The sequence below is a fragment of the Syngnathus leptorhynchus genome, chromosome 5, assembly GCF_054491065.1.
Source record: "Syngnathus leptorhynchus isolate UIUO chromosome 5, UIUO_Slep, whole genome shotgun sequence".
Taxonomy (NCBI): domain Eukaryota; kingdom Metazoa; phylum Chordata; class Actinopteri; order Syngnathiformes; family Syngnathidae; genus Syngnathus; species Syngnathus leptorhynchus.
In genome coordinates, this window is record NC_141199.1 from 10,877,847 (window position 1) to 10,895,025 (window position 17,179).

A 17,179-nucleotide genomic window follows, 5' to 3' on the forward strand; every position below is an offset into this window, starting at 1 on the left:
GATTGACAACAGAACAGAACTCATTGCCCACTTTTACTAGAAATCTTTAGACCATTCATTCTCATTGAATGATTCGGTCAAATCTTACGGATTGATAACGCAAACTTGTTAAATAAATTGATAAAGTGTCCAACATAGGATTCTGACCTACTTTCTTCTCATCTTTCATCGCTTTGCCTCGATCCTTGTATCACTCTCTCCGCATCTACACTGCCATGCACGCCTCTGCACTCAAGCATATTAAAATAAGTCAGCTACTTAGGATGATAACTGTTTGCTCGCCTCCATTAAGAGTTTTCCCAACCCACTTGCTCTCACGCGCCACAACTACCTCGCTCTCTCGACAGCCACAACTGTGAGAAGCCCTCTGCTTTTCATCTCATCTGACCGCAAAATTGAGTTATTAGCAGTGAAGATATTTGCACTCAGCATATGTTGCACTGAGATAAGCAGTTTATGAGGAGAGCAAGAAATTATTGGATTTAGGTTCTTCCTTGTGTACAAGATTTTTTGGGGGGGGTTATAGCTGTGATTAAGGTCGTGCTAAAATATTTTGGGCAACTTTTAAAGATTGGAACACTGAATACATAAATTTAAACATTAAAATCCCGTTAAAAATGAAGAATGAAATCTTCCATTACCAATGAAAAATGAGGCATCCTTGCAAAGCCTTCACAGATTAGCAGTGAGAAAAATCAATCACTAAATCTCATTGAGTGCTTAGGAAAGACATGCTTGACCTTTGACCACCTGCATATACCAATCACTTGCTTTGCTGATATTTACTACTTGTCGGAAAGCTGTGACCCACCTAGTGTAAAAAAAAAAAAAGGTGCATGAGAGATTACTGCAGTGTACAATTACAAGAGAGGAGCACATACTACGGTAGAAGGAGTAGTTTGAACTGAGAGAACAACATTTACAGGATCTGTTTACCAATCAGTTCAATGATGGTGAGCTATGAGTTTTCAAAGGATGAACAATTTTGTCCATTTTAGAGACGCTAGTCAAAGTACTAGGACTTTTTAAATCACTCCAGAAAATTCTTGGTTTTCTTTAGTTGCTTTCACAGTCTTGGATGTATGGTTGATACATGGTTCTACTGCCTTCCAAAGAGGCGTGAGTGTTATTTAACTCAAATTGCAAATGCCAAATTGTGCCCCATAGAGAGGTGACGAGATATCAGTCATCTTTTACCAAATGTCATTCAAAGGCAAACAAAAATCTTGCCGCGTTGCAAATGTAAATATTCCCTTTTGCTTCAGAAAGCTCTGTTTTGCCTTGCAGCACACTAACAAGAAACCTTCAATGAGAGCATTTTTGTTAGGCATCCTTTAAAAATCTACAAGATGCTTCTACTTCTACTATTAATATTTCTCCAGATTCACGACAGAATGTAAATAAATCAGATTTTAGTCCTTTAAAAGCAGGCCAAAATAGGCTATGTGTCAATGTCATCTTGTAAGTGTGTGTACCCTTCATTGTCTTATAGCTGCAGTGAGTCATAATTCATGCGAGCGACCATACACCCCATTAGGTATGCCGTCCATGGCCAATGTTCCAGGATGTCTGCGCAATGACACAGACCTCCCACTCTTCTTTTCTGATCCTCCGTTCATTCCCAGCTCTAGCTCACACATCTATCAATCAACAGCTTTTACACTCGACCTAGTTTCCTCCTTCCTCCTTAAAGCCGTAAAGCATGTTGGCCATCCATATGTGGGCGTTTCTTGCTCACACATTGCTCAATGCTTGTTGTCAGTGTTGCCTTGGTAACGACATCCCATGATAGATGGACACATTAAAAAAAAATGCCTCGATGCTTATACTGACATACACTTTTTTTTATCCACCTTTGAATCTAAAATGCAGTGAAGGCATTGATTGCAATTGCACAGCTGATGCGGGCAGATGAAATGATAGTGAGCAAGGATGGCTGTGCATAAAAAGAGGGAATGGGATGGAGAGAAAGGCTTGGATGTAGTCGAGTGTGAAGGGAGTATAACAACAGCTATTTGCTGATAATGGACAAGTCCCCAGTGCTGTATTACATAGTTGGGTGAGATGGACATGATAGAGCATTACGTATCAGATCACAACATTCACCTTAGCACGACCATCGCTTGTCTTTTTCCACATCTACAGTACAGCCATGCAAACATCCGCTGTGCTACGACAATGCCGACATGCGTGCATTGGCTTTCCCTCAATGTAGAATTAGACCAGCACAAAAAAAGATAGGCACAAAGGCCATGGGGATTCTATTCTTTTTCTACATGTGAAAACTTGGACTTCTGTGCAGCAAACACAAAGCGTAAATACTAAATACAGGACAAGCATCCCTCGCTTGTCTATTTCTACAGCACTCACATTCTTCCTACATATAATCGTTCAAATTGAAAGTCACGCACACGCAAAATTCCCATCACACAAAGTACGGACAGTGAGACCGGCCGGTATTCACCTTTTTAGATGAACCGGAGCCCTTGAGGGTTAAGAGAAGAAAATAAATACTATATTCAAATATGTAACACGCACACACTTCTACATACAAGTAGTTCTGCCTGTCTTCCATGCTTATATTTGTTTCATGTTTGGGTTGACAATACTTGCCTCATTGTATCCTTCATAAGTAATTGACAATGTATTAATTATACATTGGGATAAGAAGATATGGAATTATTTATAGGCCATATATATATGCCAGATGCAATATACAGTATGCCCTGTCCCTGCAGCTCTGTTTTGACATTGTCTCACATCATAACATTGTTGAAGGAATATTGCCCTTTCTTCACTTCACATCTTAATTGAGTTTGACTTGAAGTTCGAATGCCCAGAAGGTTAAACAATCTGACCAGAATTTTAGTGTCACAATTTACAAAGTCATCTTACATATTGTCAGAACACCTAACTAGATTTTATTTCAGCCAGCATCGTAGGGTTAACGGTTTGCCTATTTTGTTCTCCTGAAAGGTCCGCTGGACAAGAAGAACATGCATGGACAGGAACAATGATCTCCAGTAACCATGAGGATGATGATGATGATGGATGACTGTCATGTTTATCACTGGATTGATAGGATTGGCAGGATTTACCACAGATTGAGTATGAGATCATTACTGCAAACATAATGATAATAATGTTTCTCATGCTGGAGTGCCACTCATGCCGAGTAAGTTCCATACATTACAGTAGCAATGAAGCTATTTAGTGTTGTAGCCCCTTGATGGACTGTAATGACTTGTTGTGTTTAGTATTCATGAGCTACCAAAATGGCTGCATTCCCTTGACGACCGAGCACAGGGAAAGCAGACGGATACTGTAGATAAATGGAGATTTGGCATCAAGGCGGGAAAAGTTAGAATCATGTTTTCAAAAAATATCCATGTAATAATGCAATATACAATTAAATCAGTCTCATATTGTTTGGTTCGGAAAGTGTTATTTGAATTCAAAATGGAAACGTTTGCATATTCTATGAAATATGACAAAGACTAAATCATCGTGCAGTGGCCGCAACAGGGAGGCAAGACAGTCCCACAACATCCAGAGCCATTAGAATGGATAACATAGTCCAAGCTGTGTGCAAGCTCAAATCAAATTGAGTAGTGACAAAAGACAAAAGTACACGTGTACTGTAGTGCAATTTTTGGGGGGGTTCGCACACCAGTTCAGGTGCCTTTCTTGTTCGAAAGGTGACATTGCACATCCCTAGCCAGTTTTTAGATCAAAAGATCAGAATGCCAAGGTCTATCCACAGAAGCATAAGATATGGCCCTGACGGTGGATCATTTTATTTTTTTGGGAAAGTGTATGTGCACAAGACTTACCAGTTTTGGTTTGAAGGGCGGCTGTATCTCCTTATTCTCAAGACGCTCCCAGTCAATACGTCGGAAGAAGGCATGTTCTTTGACATCCCGCTCTCCTTCAAGACCGCAGCCCAGACGCTTGGATGGATGCTTAGTCATTAGCTGTTTAATGTACAGAGCAACAAAGTGGATATGTTGTCAAAACAAGTGGCTCGCACTGGCTATCTTATATCACAATTGTACTCAAAAGGATTAAAGTGTTTTTTACTCCCTCGCCAGTATTATGACGCTGACGTGTTCCTTAATGGGATTTCACTGCATTTCTGGGTCACAGAAGGGCTCGAAAATAAGTGACATAATTGTGATTTTTTTTTTTTTTTATATATCGTCTCTGTTTTTCTTTTAGAGAACTGCTGCCACTCTTAATCACATCACAGAAAATATATCTATATATATTTTTTTTTCTCACAAAGCAAATTAAAAAGCACCCACAGGAATATGAGCAGCAACAACAACAAAAATCAAGTCCATGTTTAATTCTGCACAGCCAAATGGCACATAAAATATGTATCAAAATGGAACCGTCTAGAATAAAATACAAATTAGTCTGACTTGTCTCTTTGAACAAGAGTTTCAATGATATTCATTTTCATAAATAGTTTAAGTTGAAGCCTTTAACATTGGTGCAATATGTGACCTATAATTACAACATTGTTTATATTTGTGCTTTCCCATGTGCGTACAGCTTGATAGCAAAATAAAACAATACTTTAGTTCAAATCAGGGATTCTAAAAGTGAGCTCTAGGGAACCATAACTTGTGCCCTAAAAAGCTAATTGCAATAAATGAGGTCACATCTTTTTGTTTTAAGTACCTAACTAAATACGAAGAGGACCATCACAACAAATAAACATACCAATTACTCCTCCTTGTGTAGATTAACTGGAACAAAAATATTTTGCTTGGTTTAATTCCTGCCATTTAAATCCTGAACTCAACATTTGTATCGTGTTCAATTTACTTTAACTCACAATGTTATTTACACTGACCGAGACACTATGTTCCAGTATGACTTGTTTTAACCCACTGTACTGTTATGTTTCCCCTTAGGGAACCAGAAGCCCCAAATGCACACCCTGTTGTCTAAATAAATCTTGTGATAAATAATGTATTCATGATTCCATAATATCTTAACTTTGATGTACTATAATGGACAAAATGTTGGTTTTCCTGCAGTGTATTTTAATAATGTATATGTGCATGTTAAAAAAAAAAATTAATAAATAGGTGAGACATGGCCAAAGCCGATTTAAAGAACATCTATTCTAATTCACACTGACATAGAACTCGGGAGCTGTTCCTTTCAGGACTAAAGATGACAAATGTAGAACGCAGACTTCCTCTATATTAATTTAAATTATGTAGGATTTGGTGAATAGTTCCACTGCACTTAGATTGTTGATTTCCATGAGCTTCAACTCAGACTGATAGCAATAATGCATTTTTTTGGGATGTATGTGCGTGCATGTGCGTTTGTTTGTTTGTTTGTTTGTTTGTTTGTTTGTTTGTTTGTTTGTTTGTTTGTTTGAATCAGAAAATGCCATTGATTGATCAAACCTATTACTCACCCCTTTGCAGATGGAAACAGCCTCTTTGGACAAGGACTTTGGGTAGGAAACATTGTGCTCCATTATGGACTGGAACAATTCGTCTTCATCCTCTCCATCAAAAGGAGGCTGCGGACAGATAGAGCGTGATGTTGAGAGTGTTTCATCCATTATCAAAAGATGGATGAATAGATGGTTGCAGTTTTGAAACCACAAACAATTTTTGGTCAAGTGGTACCAACCAGTATGAGAGGGATTCAACAGTGGCAGAATTTGGGATTTTTAATTAGGTTTTTTTTTCTTCTGACAAACAAATTTAAATTGGCCAAATTTAAAATATCTAGAGTATGAATGGCAATAACTAGGGGATTATCAATTGATGGAATGGATTGTTAATTAAATGCATCTTTAAGCAACGTAAGAAGACATCTCTGAACAGCGTTGTGCCTTCTTCACTGGGTGGTTATCATCAGTAACTCTAATGTGGATGTCTCAACAGTTGAGGAAATGAATTATTTGTTGTTAACACTCCACTAGGCTTGCTAGAGATAGCCCGTCTGCTTCAAGACCTCTTGACCCAGTTCTTCACACACTCAGAAAATATAGGGACATCTCAGGTAAAATGGTGTATCCATTGAATCAAACAAATATGGATTCAGAAGAACGTGTTGAAAATACAATACAGTTAGTTGTTCTACCACTTGTGAGAAACCCAATTAACCAGTTTGTTGACTTGAGTTCTTGAGTTGTGAGAAAAATGTGAGCTATGGTGCAGCAACACATGTAGACAAACAATATAAAACTGAATATAATAATGAGAGCATGGTCATGGAACAAATTGAACTAGTAAGTCAACAACTGAGCAAGTGTGTGTATGTGTGCAGGTGTGTCTGTACGTGTATAAGACACTCACCTGTCCAGCTAACATTTCATATAGAAGCACTCCATATGCCCACCAGTCTACAGAGCGTGCATATGGCTGATATGCAATAATCTGTGGAGCAAAAAAAAAAAAGAGAAATCTGAAGCAATGTTATTTACTTACATGTTTGCTTATATCGGGATAAAAATATGTCTATAATTCACCAATATTGAATTACACTTTTCACGTCTTTGTGCCAATGTCTTGTAGTTAAAAGTAGTGGTCACTGATGGTGTTTGGAGTATGGTGACCTTTTCTTGCTGAAGATCGAATGAATGAATTGATGAAATTAGATTTTTAAAAGCTATATGAATAATTCATCACATATTCAATCCAATTGCCACAGCACTCGTCCTCATTACTGGAACCTATCCCATGTGAGAGGAAGTAGCACAATCTGGAATGGTTGCCAGTCGATCACTGGGCAATTAGGACAAATAACCATTCACAATTAAACAAACAAAATTATTAATTTATCCATCCATCAATTTTCTTTACCACTTATCCTGTTCATATGTTTAAATCCACCAAAACAGACATAGACAAACATAGAATTCTGAAAGATGACCTTTCCCCCATCCCTCCTCCCTGCCCCAAAAAAAGGAATATATCTAAATGTTTTAAGGATCTCTCAAATATCCTGACTGAGTAACATCTGACCTTTTCAGTTAAAGGACATTCCTTCTGGTCATGTGCACACAAACATACACAAAGATTGACAAATGCACTTCCAGCTCTCCACACCCGAAGGTTGCATGACTTTCATATGTTAACCCCTTCACACAAGGGCAAGAACGTGCACATTCATGCATGAAAACAAGCCACAATTTCTGAATGTCATCATTCCCTAGAAGAGTAGAGGAAAAAAAACATGCACACAACATTTAATCAGTTCTCTTACTGTTTCTCCTAAATCAATAAGAGTACAGTTGAGCTTGGACAGCGAGTTTCTTCCACAAGTAAATACCCTTGGATAACTCTTGGCCAGACGTGCAAAAGATTCCCTGTCTGCGCTCGGCAGACCATGAAAATGAAGTTTTTGTAACTCATCACACTCAAATGCTGCATGTCGGAATGCAAAAGTTGTGGAAAAGAGTGCTATCAAACCTACTCAGGATGAAGCCGCTTCAGAAGACTGCTTTGCACTGTTCAGTAAGGCGGAGGTGGTTATTTTTGCATGAACTCAGAAATGAAGTGCAACACAAAAAAGAGAAGCGAGTGTCATTTCTGAAAGCTGACCATGCAGGCAGAAGTTGACTGGAGTGTTTGCTGTTGCTGGGTGCTCATTGGTATTCAAAGGTCGTTGGAAAGATAATACCTGCTCTTGGCGTCAGTCGCGGGGAAAAGTCTACAAATGAGACCCAGAGGCAGCCAAGAAGGATCGATCGGTACTAAACCTGAACCGGATTTTTGAGAACTCTGATTATATGGAGAAAATTATTTCAAGAACCAAACAAAGGTCGCAGAGTCTTTAATTCATAATACCAATGTTAAATCCTGAAAATGTTTCCAAATAAAATTACCAACAGTGCAAATTGTCAAAATATGTCAACGCATAAATTCAGAAAAGAATGTTGTTGTTTTTTACTCAAACAAAATCATTATTGAATTGTGTCCAGATTTGTTGTTGTCATTGTCAAATTCTGTGCAGCAAAACAACAATTCGTAGTACAGCAATTTTCAGTACCCTCACCATTCCACTGCATTCTTGGATCCCTTGAAAGCCACTAAATAAATCAAAAATATTATTATCATTAAATAAGGATGAACCTAAAACAAGCCACATGCCAATATGGGGAAAACAAGATTATATATGGATATTGCAAAAGAAACGTGATCATCCAACTCCAAAGAATATCAAAACAAATAACCTACTATCTTCCCAAAATGAAGTTTTACTTTCTCAACTATAGATTGGTAAAATGAACTTGACTGGATGTCTTGGTGAAAAAGTCCTAGTGAACGACCTGCCCTGCATTCAGAGAGTCTTAAGACTTGGAGACGGGCACACACATGCTCATTCATGGATCAAAGTGTAACTTAATCCTGGATTTTCTTTTTGGTGAACAATGAGAAGGAAGAAGACATGAGGTAAACTTCCTTTGTCTTTCTTCCATGCTTTTAATTAGCGAGCAGGTCAAAGACTGCAAGCTGAGGGAAATCCTGATGATGAAATTCTTGAGCATGGCTGTTTAATCCTAGTGCTGAGTTTGTGTGTGACCTCGCAGCTACAAATAAAAACACCACCTGTTGTCACACACTATTACAATATAAGAAAAAATACACAGCAAACTGCTCTTAATGGTAAAAGTATGTTACAATCATAGCGCCTCCAAAAACATTGCGGAATGCTAAAACAGTACATATGGTACTGGTATATGCCAGATGATTAATAAGGGGAGAAAGCTTACTTAATCCTGTGGTGATCTGCTGCGAGCTGACAGTATGACAGGCGGAACAAAGCCAACGCTAGACAGTGTGTCATTGAGGACCCACCGAAATATGTCACATGCGTTCAACTCTGTCTCTGTGAATTGACCCCTACGGTCTCCTGCAAAAACTGTCCACATTAAGGAATTTAGACTCAGGAAGCTTTTGGACGCATCGGGTCAGGAGAGACAAAACAATGCATGACCTTGCTATTTAGGATTTAAAAAAAAAAAAAACGGAAGCGCAGTCGGTGAGGTAGAATTGGAACTACAAGAGGGAAGACTAGTGTTAAGGACTGAAATTTAATGGATGCTAATTAATTTGTTCTAGGCCATCACTATTGTTACCTTCATGAAACATACAGGCGATTTCATAGGCGACATAATGTGCATTATTTTTAAATTACAACAATGCAAATGATGTGTGTATTCCGTTTTGTCATCCTGACCACCTCATAAAAAAAAAGGCTAATTCCCTGCCTGCATCCTGTTGGGCCAACGACAAATGTGGACTTCATTACCATGACAACTAGGGGTGGAGCTGCACTGGAGCTACAGGGGGGAAAAAAAAAAGATGAAACTGCAGTATAAATTCTATTTCCCCTTAATATTTATTTTCCCTTCAATACCATCAATATTCAGTGTTCTCTGAAAATTATAAAAAAAAAAGATTTGACATAATGTGTAGTATATAATTTTCGTATAATCAATATGCTTTTAGGCCAAATATATTCATTTCATCCTTTTAGAGTGTACAAAAAAGTACTCCCCGTTGAAAGGGCTAATGTGAAGTAGGTGTGACTTGCTGCCCGTTGTCAAGCTGAACTTATCTGCAACACCACCACCAGCAGAAAAGAAATTTGGTCATGGTGACCTTTATGTAATGCGTTGATGTTTTGGGGTTTCGCATTGAGTTGGAGGAAAGTGATGAATAAGTCACGTAAGTGTTCTTTCTATCAGCCAGGTTGTGAGAAGAAATAGCAATTGGAAGCGACATGTGTGAAACCAGCTTGACATCCAATGCTTTTATCTAGTTCTTTCTTTTATTTTATTTTATTGTATAAAAGGCTCTGGCCAACTCTGCTGATTTACTACAGCATATGAGCGTGTGTGTGTACATACCAGCAGGACCTTTTATGTCCATCTATTATAGTTACTGCTTTGCAGTATATCTTTGAAAATATTCTATCCATCTATATGAATTTATTAATTTCTATTTTCATTTATTTTTTTATTTATATACTTGTTTTGGCTCTATGCAAGTGTTGAGGTGTGTGTGCGTGCGTGCGTGTGTGTTTTGCTGTAGACATTGCTCTCCCATTAGGCCTAATACTACATGACAGTTTTGGATCAGACTGCTAGCTATTTCAGGCTAGTCTCTTACAAACAACAGTCAGACACACATGCTTATACACGTACGTGCACCAGAGCAGCCCAGACCACCTCCGGGTTCCATATGAAAACTATTTAGAATTCCACCACTGCATTTGAAGGATGCTTATATACAATTGCTCATTGGGGTCGCAGGTAAGATGGAGCCTATCCCAGAAGACTGTGGGTGAGAGGCTTTTGTGGCACATGGCACTGATAGACAAACATTCACACCTACTGTTTTTAAAGTCTTCAGTAAACCTACAATGGATGTTTAGGGAAAGTGAGAATCTTCACAGGGATGCAAAAACTGAGCATCACAACAGCGATGGACGTGCTTTGCATTGTGTTAGATCTCGTAAGATAATGCAAGTGTTTCTAGTGGGCAGCAAATAGAGTAAAAATAGAATCAAGGAAAAGAGAGCTTGTTAGGAAGCTAAATTTGTACTTCATCATCTTGATGGCACTCTGAGGTTTTTTGTTTTTTTAATCCCAGTTGACCCAGCGGTGTGCTTGGGTCAACAAGACCACAAAGGGAAATGTGCCGCATCAGACAGCTCAATAATCTCAAATGCCCTGTGAAATGTCAGCGAGTCATCCTTGGACTGCTTTTATTGTCCGGCTGCTTCTTCTGCTCTTTTACGCACGTTTAATAGCTTTTACATCTCCTTGTTTTCCTGACAGAATCAGATTTTTGTCTCAATTGCTTTCTCGTTGTATCAAAGTCACTGAGGTGTAAATGTACATTAGTGCGATCATTCCTCCCAGACAGGCACAATAACAGACTATTTATATAGGTCAGGCCAAACAGAGCGATAACTCCATGTTCACGTGTGCACTGACAAGCAAGCAGTGAATCTCCAGTTGCCGATAAAAAGTCAAAAGTGAGAATATTTCTCAGGTTACAACTTTAACACTAATTCATTTTAACATTTGAATGGCAATGGGTAGAGCGTGGAATTCCAGCACCAAAAAGTGGATCTTAAGGTCTTTTTATTACGCTCATGCATTATTGCACCAAAAGAAGAAGAATCAGCTACGACTTTTAAAACTAGGGTTAGGGTTTCCGCCGAGGGTTTCGGGCTACTTTTAGGGTTTCTAGGATTAGGGTTTCGGACTGGGCTTTCAAACCAGGGTTAGGGTTTCCAACGAGTTTTAGGGTCGCTAATTAGGGTTTCGAAATAGGGTTAGGGTTTCCGACTAGGGTTTTAAACCAAGGTTAGGGTTTCAAAGTAGGTTTTAAAACTAGGGTTAGGGTTTCCAACGAGGATTTCAAACTACTTTTAGGGTTTCTAAGATTGGTGTTTCTAACTAGGCCAGTGGTCAGCAAATAAGGGCCCCATTTATTCTGTCTGGCCTGCGAGATGACGTTAATATCAAGTATTAAAAAATAAATAAATTAATTAAAAAGAAAACATTTTTTCAACCCCATAATTTTTTTAAAGAATAAAAGGGCATGCATTTGATGGGGTTGTTGTATGCCATACAACAATCCTATCAAATTCGAAACATTTATTGAGGTATGATAGTCCTTAGTTACAACAGGTTGAACATCCTGTTTCAGTTATCCGTGACGCACAGGTCGGAACGGTATTGACACGCGAGTGCGCGTAATCTTATGCAAAAAAAAAAAAAGTATCCTGTCTCCCTCCTCCAGTGGGCAAGGTAAAATATAGTCTATATTTCGTTAAATTAACAACATAACTAGGTCTGTTCAAATGGAATTAATTAAATTAAATGCGTCCAAAAATAATTGCTGACTCCTGCTGTAAAGAATAGATAGATGGACTGAGACGTTTCTTGAAATATACCAAGGCGTCCCCTATAAAAAAAAAAATATCATAATGGTGAAATACTTAGTTGCATGCACCCACAAAGTTTGAATCTGTCAAAGAGAGTGAAAATATGTTGTGACACATTCGAGGTCATTTGTCTCTCCAAATTATTAATACGTTGAGAAGTATGTAACACTTCGGACGATGTGTGTAGATAACTACAGCGTATGTGCGCTATTGTACGTTTGTCCACTCACTCACAGCATGGTGGAGGCAGCGGCCGATGCCATCCCCACTGTGCCTTCAGTGGCTGGAGCATTAGTGTCAGTCTGACTGTGTGCAGTCACAGCATGTTGTCCTTGACTTCATGTAGACAATATCTCATTCTGACAGGGAAGAAAATCTATAACACAAGTCCCCAGTGGACAGGAGGGAACTAACGGATAGTGGCCACAAAGTTGGACAAACTTACAGTATATGTATATGTGAAATAACTTCAGCAGACTCCTTATCTCATTTTCAACATGACTGGGTACGAGGGCACAAAGCAAGGTCCATAAGAACTTGGATGGCAGAGTCTGTAATGGATGAATCGACAGAACACCTTTGGGATGAATTAGAAGCCAGAGCTTCTCGTTCAACATCAGTGTGTGTGACCTCATAAATGCTCTTCTGAAAGAATGATCAGAAATTTCCATTACAGACTCCTAAGCCTCGTGGACAGCCTTCCCTGAAGTAAGCTGTAAAGGCTATATCGACATCCTATTGAAGCTTCAAGAATGGATGGTCACTTAAGTTCATATCTGAGTCAAGGCTAGGGATGGGAATTGAGTTCCCACATTACCAATTCCTTGGAATCATTTGCTATTTTGCTAACAATTCCCTTAGCGATTCCAGTCAGCATGAATTTCGTCACTTTGCACATAAACAATGATGGCACCTGTGAGGCAGAAGCGTTCAAACGTTTGGTTACATTTCACTAAGAAGGAGGAGAATAGAGCGACGTGCAATACTTGCAATGTTTCAACAAAGGGAGGAAAGAGCTCTAATATGCAAAAGCATTTGTACACGCAGCATGCCATTAGTGTCGCTTGTTTGATCCGCTGTGGAAGGTCGCTCAACAACCCAGCACATTAGCCCAAGCCCGACGTGCAGTTTTACTGCAGGATAATAACTAAAACTGCTTTTCGTGCTAGCAAATCACATCTCGTGTTTTATTTTAGATGACGACGAGAGACACTGTCTGACTGGTTCAGGTGGCAGGGCAAAGAAATTCAGTGTTGGGTGATTGTTACATAAATTAGGCCCTATTGGCTTAGTTTACACAAATGGAGAACAGCTTGCTCTTAACAGTCCCTTTTAAGTGATTCAGGCAAAATAATGTGTGCAACTTGACTACAAGCAATGTTGATTCAGTCCCAACTGCCTTCAACAAGAAACACAAGACATGTTTACAGCAAGGCAGATCCCTCAACATTGGCTAGCACTATTGTGCTCAATGAGACAACATCTTAAGAATAACTCTGCACATACACAAGCGTTTAAAACCGTATTTCCACTCCTGTTTCTTCTACCCATGCCACCATACTGAATGTAGGCCACTTAAGGTCAAAAAACAAGTTATTTGTCATTGCTGTGTTTGATGATGATGGTTGTGCGCGGACTGAAGCAGCATTTTGGCATCAGCGTTTTGCTGGGGACAAGCAGACACCCCACGCTGTGCTTCACAGCAGACGGACTGGGAGTCTGCTTGACTACAGTGCTTACATCATTAGAAAGCACATGTTGTGTGTGTGTGCGTGTGTGTGTGTGTGTCTGTGTGAGTGAGAGCGTGCGTGCGTGAGTGAGTGCGTGTGTGTGTACGTGTGTCTGTATGCATGTGTGTCCCTGAGGCTGTGGCCTTAATGTGGTCCGTGAGGGTGACACAAGTGACCTCTTGCATCAGGCCATGCTCACTCTCACACACACACACACACACGCACACACACACACACACACACACACACACGCACACACACATCTTCCAAGTTCAAACCTTACCTCAGGGGCGATGTAGTCTGGAGTACCACAGAAGGTGCGAGTGGTCACTCCATCTAACATGTTCTCTTTACACATGCCAAAGTCAGCAATCTTAATGTGTCCCTCACTGTCGAGCATCACGTTGTCCAACTTGAGATCTCTGAAGAAGCAGACAAAATACATGTTGATAATGATTTTTTTTTTTTTTTAATCCCTGAAGGGAATTCACATTTATTTTTGAACGGCCTTCAAGAACATGGTTTGCAATGTCAATCGTGGCCAACTGATTTCATTAAAACTATTGCTCTTACAAATATGCAATCCTCTTCAGAGTTTATCGTTCTGAATGTAATTGTCATTAGCTGAAATAAATGCTTACCTGTAGATGATTCCTTTACGGTGAAGGAAGAAGAGACCAATAGCAATCTCTGCTGCATAGAAGCTGTAATTACAACAACACAGCCAATCGCAGAGCGCATATGGACAAACAATCATTCACACTCATGAACAATTTTGAGTCAATGAACCTAACGCAAGGGGAGAACATGCAACCTCCACAGAGGGGAGCCACTATACCACTGTGAAGCCCCATACAAAAATCGAATTAGCAAAAGAGTCAACGCTTCTTGGAAACTAACCTCACTCATTTTGTTGCCAATATTCATACTTGACATACCATCGGTGTGAGTGCTTGAATAAATACGACAGCAATGCACGAACGAGTATTTGTAGAAAAGTCGGCTTTAAATTCCTTACACTGCTTGCGGTTCCTTGAATTTGCCCACTTGTTGAATGTGATACATGAGGTCTCCTCCATTCACATACTCCATGACAAAGTACAGACGATCCTGTGTGCAAAAGAAATGGGAAAATAAGTGCACATCGGAACGTCTTCTTTCTTTCTTCATTAAATCTATTTTGTATTCTTTAAAAACTCCCGTTAATTCCATTGCTGGTTTCTGCACCAATAGGTGGAAGTATTATTTTGTAAAATGATCTACTCAGGCAATTTTTTTCCCATTGATTGTGAGAAGGATTCATTCAAAGTATTTGGATGATTTTCTGAAAACTTTATTGAATTGAGGGATGGGGTAGGCGAAGGACCACAGAAGAACAGAACTCATTACATCCAAAAATGTTTTGTCTTAACGTTTTCGTATTTTTTGTGTTTTCTTAATATCCCATTGAACAAGCATAAATCTTTATGACACAATTTAAAATTGCAGAGGGATTGTTTGGCCTTGACAAAGCATGACCTCTGAGTACCATTCTAACATGGAAATGGAATATATTGTACGTATCCTGTACAACTGAGCCTCATACGCTCTCAATTATGGGTATAAAACCAGGAATAATTGAACAGAATAATACATCATTTAGATTTATTATTATTATTATTATTGTGCTTGCAGTTTCACAATGAATCATGTCGACAGTTTGTTATTGTTGTACGCCGCATTCATTCCTTGCATACGTGGGGTTAAGTGGCCAAATGTATTTTATGTTTTGAAATGCCACAGAGCTTCTCATTTTATTATTAGGCCTCAAGTGCAAGTCTGTGTTTGGCCTCTAAGGGTTTAGTGTATTTTTATTTATTTTATTATATGTAGTGGAAGCGTCACTTTGTTCTCTCAGGTTGCACAGTCTGTTCTTTTCCCCAAGGACCCAAATGTGCAATTACGTGTTTTCCACACAAACTGCCTGTTTAACCCCCCCCCCCCCCCCTTTCATTGTACTTGTCATGCGTGTCCTCTGTTTAGCTCAGAGCAACGTACTTTGAAGCGCCCTTGACCTAAGAGCATTGTACCCACCACAGTCTGGAAGCACGAGTGTAGCTGCGTGAGGAAGGCCGGTTTCTCTAGGTGGGCAAGGACCCTCTTCTCCACCATGGTACATTCAACGTCGTCGTCCTGAATCACCACGTCCTTTTTGAGGATCTTTATGGCATACAGCTCTTCTGTGGCCTTCATTTCTGCCAGCATCACCTTCAGTCACAACAAAAGTCATTTTCACCAAAGAGCAGCTTACTTTCTTGCGAAAGGTTACTTTTAACATGTGTTGTACCACAAGGAAAGAAAACAACATTCCAGTTTACCTTGCCAAAGCTGCCTTTCCCAAGTACAGCCAAGAAGTTGAAGTCACTGAGTTTGACTTGGTCCAAGCTGTTGAATGGCAGCTGGCTGGATGGGCTGCCATCTGTCTCTGTGGTGGCCTTCTTGGTTGGGCCCAGCTTGGCTTTCTGCGCTCACATAATAGGACGAGGTCCGTCAACATGCACTCCAAGGAGCACAACATTTGAAGAATGTCCAAATCTAAATGCTCCCTTTCAAAGACAATAATCTGCTTTGAATGACATTTCATTGAGCAATATATAACAATACTTTCCGAGTTGGACCTCAAGCCACAATCCGATGTTATATTTCCTTCTTGGGATAGGAACTGGCCGGTGTTGGGTGGACTTTTTTCACAAACTTGAAATTATTACACATAAATGATCCATTTGTGCCCTTAAACACTTGACCGTGTAAAAATGCACACAAACATGTCAACGCTTGACCTTCATTCAAGGTAAAAAAACACTTTCAACATTCAAAAAAACTTGAGGAGCATGGTGATATTTCAAGTCGAGAGGCACAATCTACAACTACGTGATTCATGCCTGCTCCAGACAAGCATCTCATGTCAACAACAGCCAAAACATGACAAATTCCCCATGAAGCTCATTCAAGCCAAATTCATGCTTAATCTTTATCGACAAATGAAAAGTGTTTCATGGTGCATAAAAATGCTGAGCATTGAGAATGGATCGATAGAGATATTCAAGACTGCTGATTAATAGTGGTGTCACCAGCAAAGGAGCTGTTGATTCATTCTCAACTAGTTTGTGGTCTAAGGAGGAAGATCTATGAGGTCTATGAGAAGATGCGAGACATTCACACAAGGTGCAAGCCCTCCCGATAGTTTTGTTCTTCTCAAATACAACACTGGCGTGGAAGCAGGAGTTCAGAACATTCCATAAGTGACTCTTCAATCTTTACTCTTGTCATTCAAACAAAACCAAAATGGGCAAATATCCGTTTGGGTATGCATTAAAAACCCAACCACATTTCATGTCCACAGTTCACACTCAGCCAGGACAAACATAGATCCAAATCTCATGCTGAACCTGATATTGTGGCTAGAACCACAATCCAGAGAACTTCGACTTTCACTAGAGCCGGCACGAATGGATTAAAAGCAAAGC

General features: G+C 39.5%; 1 protein-coding gene across 1 annotated transcript in view; it reads right to left on the minus strand.

The window, feature by feature from the left end:
• prkcaa (protein kinase C, alpha, a) overlaps nt 1-17,179 on the minus strand; it is a 67,756-nt gene that overhangs the window by 5,452 nt on the left and 45,125 nt on the right. Inside the window, exons 9-16 of the mRNA XM_085911416.1 lie at nt 16,031-16,174; nt 15,747-15,920; nt 14,692-14,783; nt 14,315-14,377; nt 13,957-14,095; nt 6,333-6,413; nt 5,441-5,548; nt 3,834-3,974 (exon numbers count right to left, since the gene is read on the minus strand). Coding sequence (XP_085767542.1) covers nt 3,834-3,974; nt 5,441-5,548; nt 6,333-6,413; nt 13,957-14,095; nt 14,315-14,377; nt 14,692-14,783; nt 15,747-15,920; nt 16,031-16,174 — 942 coding nt within the window. The remainder of the gene's footprint in view (nt 1-3,833; nt 3,975-5,440; nt 5,549-6,332; nt 6,414-13,956; nt 14,096-14,314; nt 14,378-14,691; nt 14,784-15,746; nt 15,921-16,030; nt 16,175-17,179) is intronic.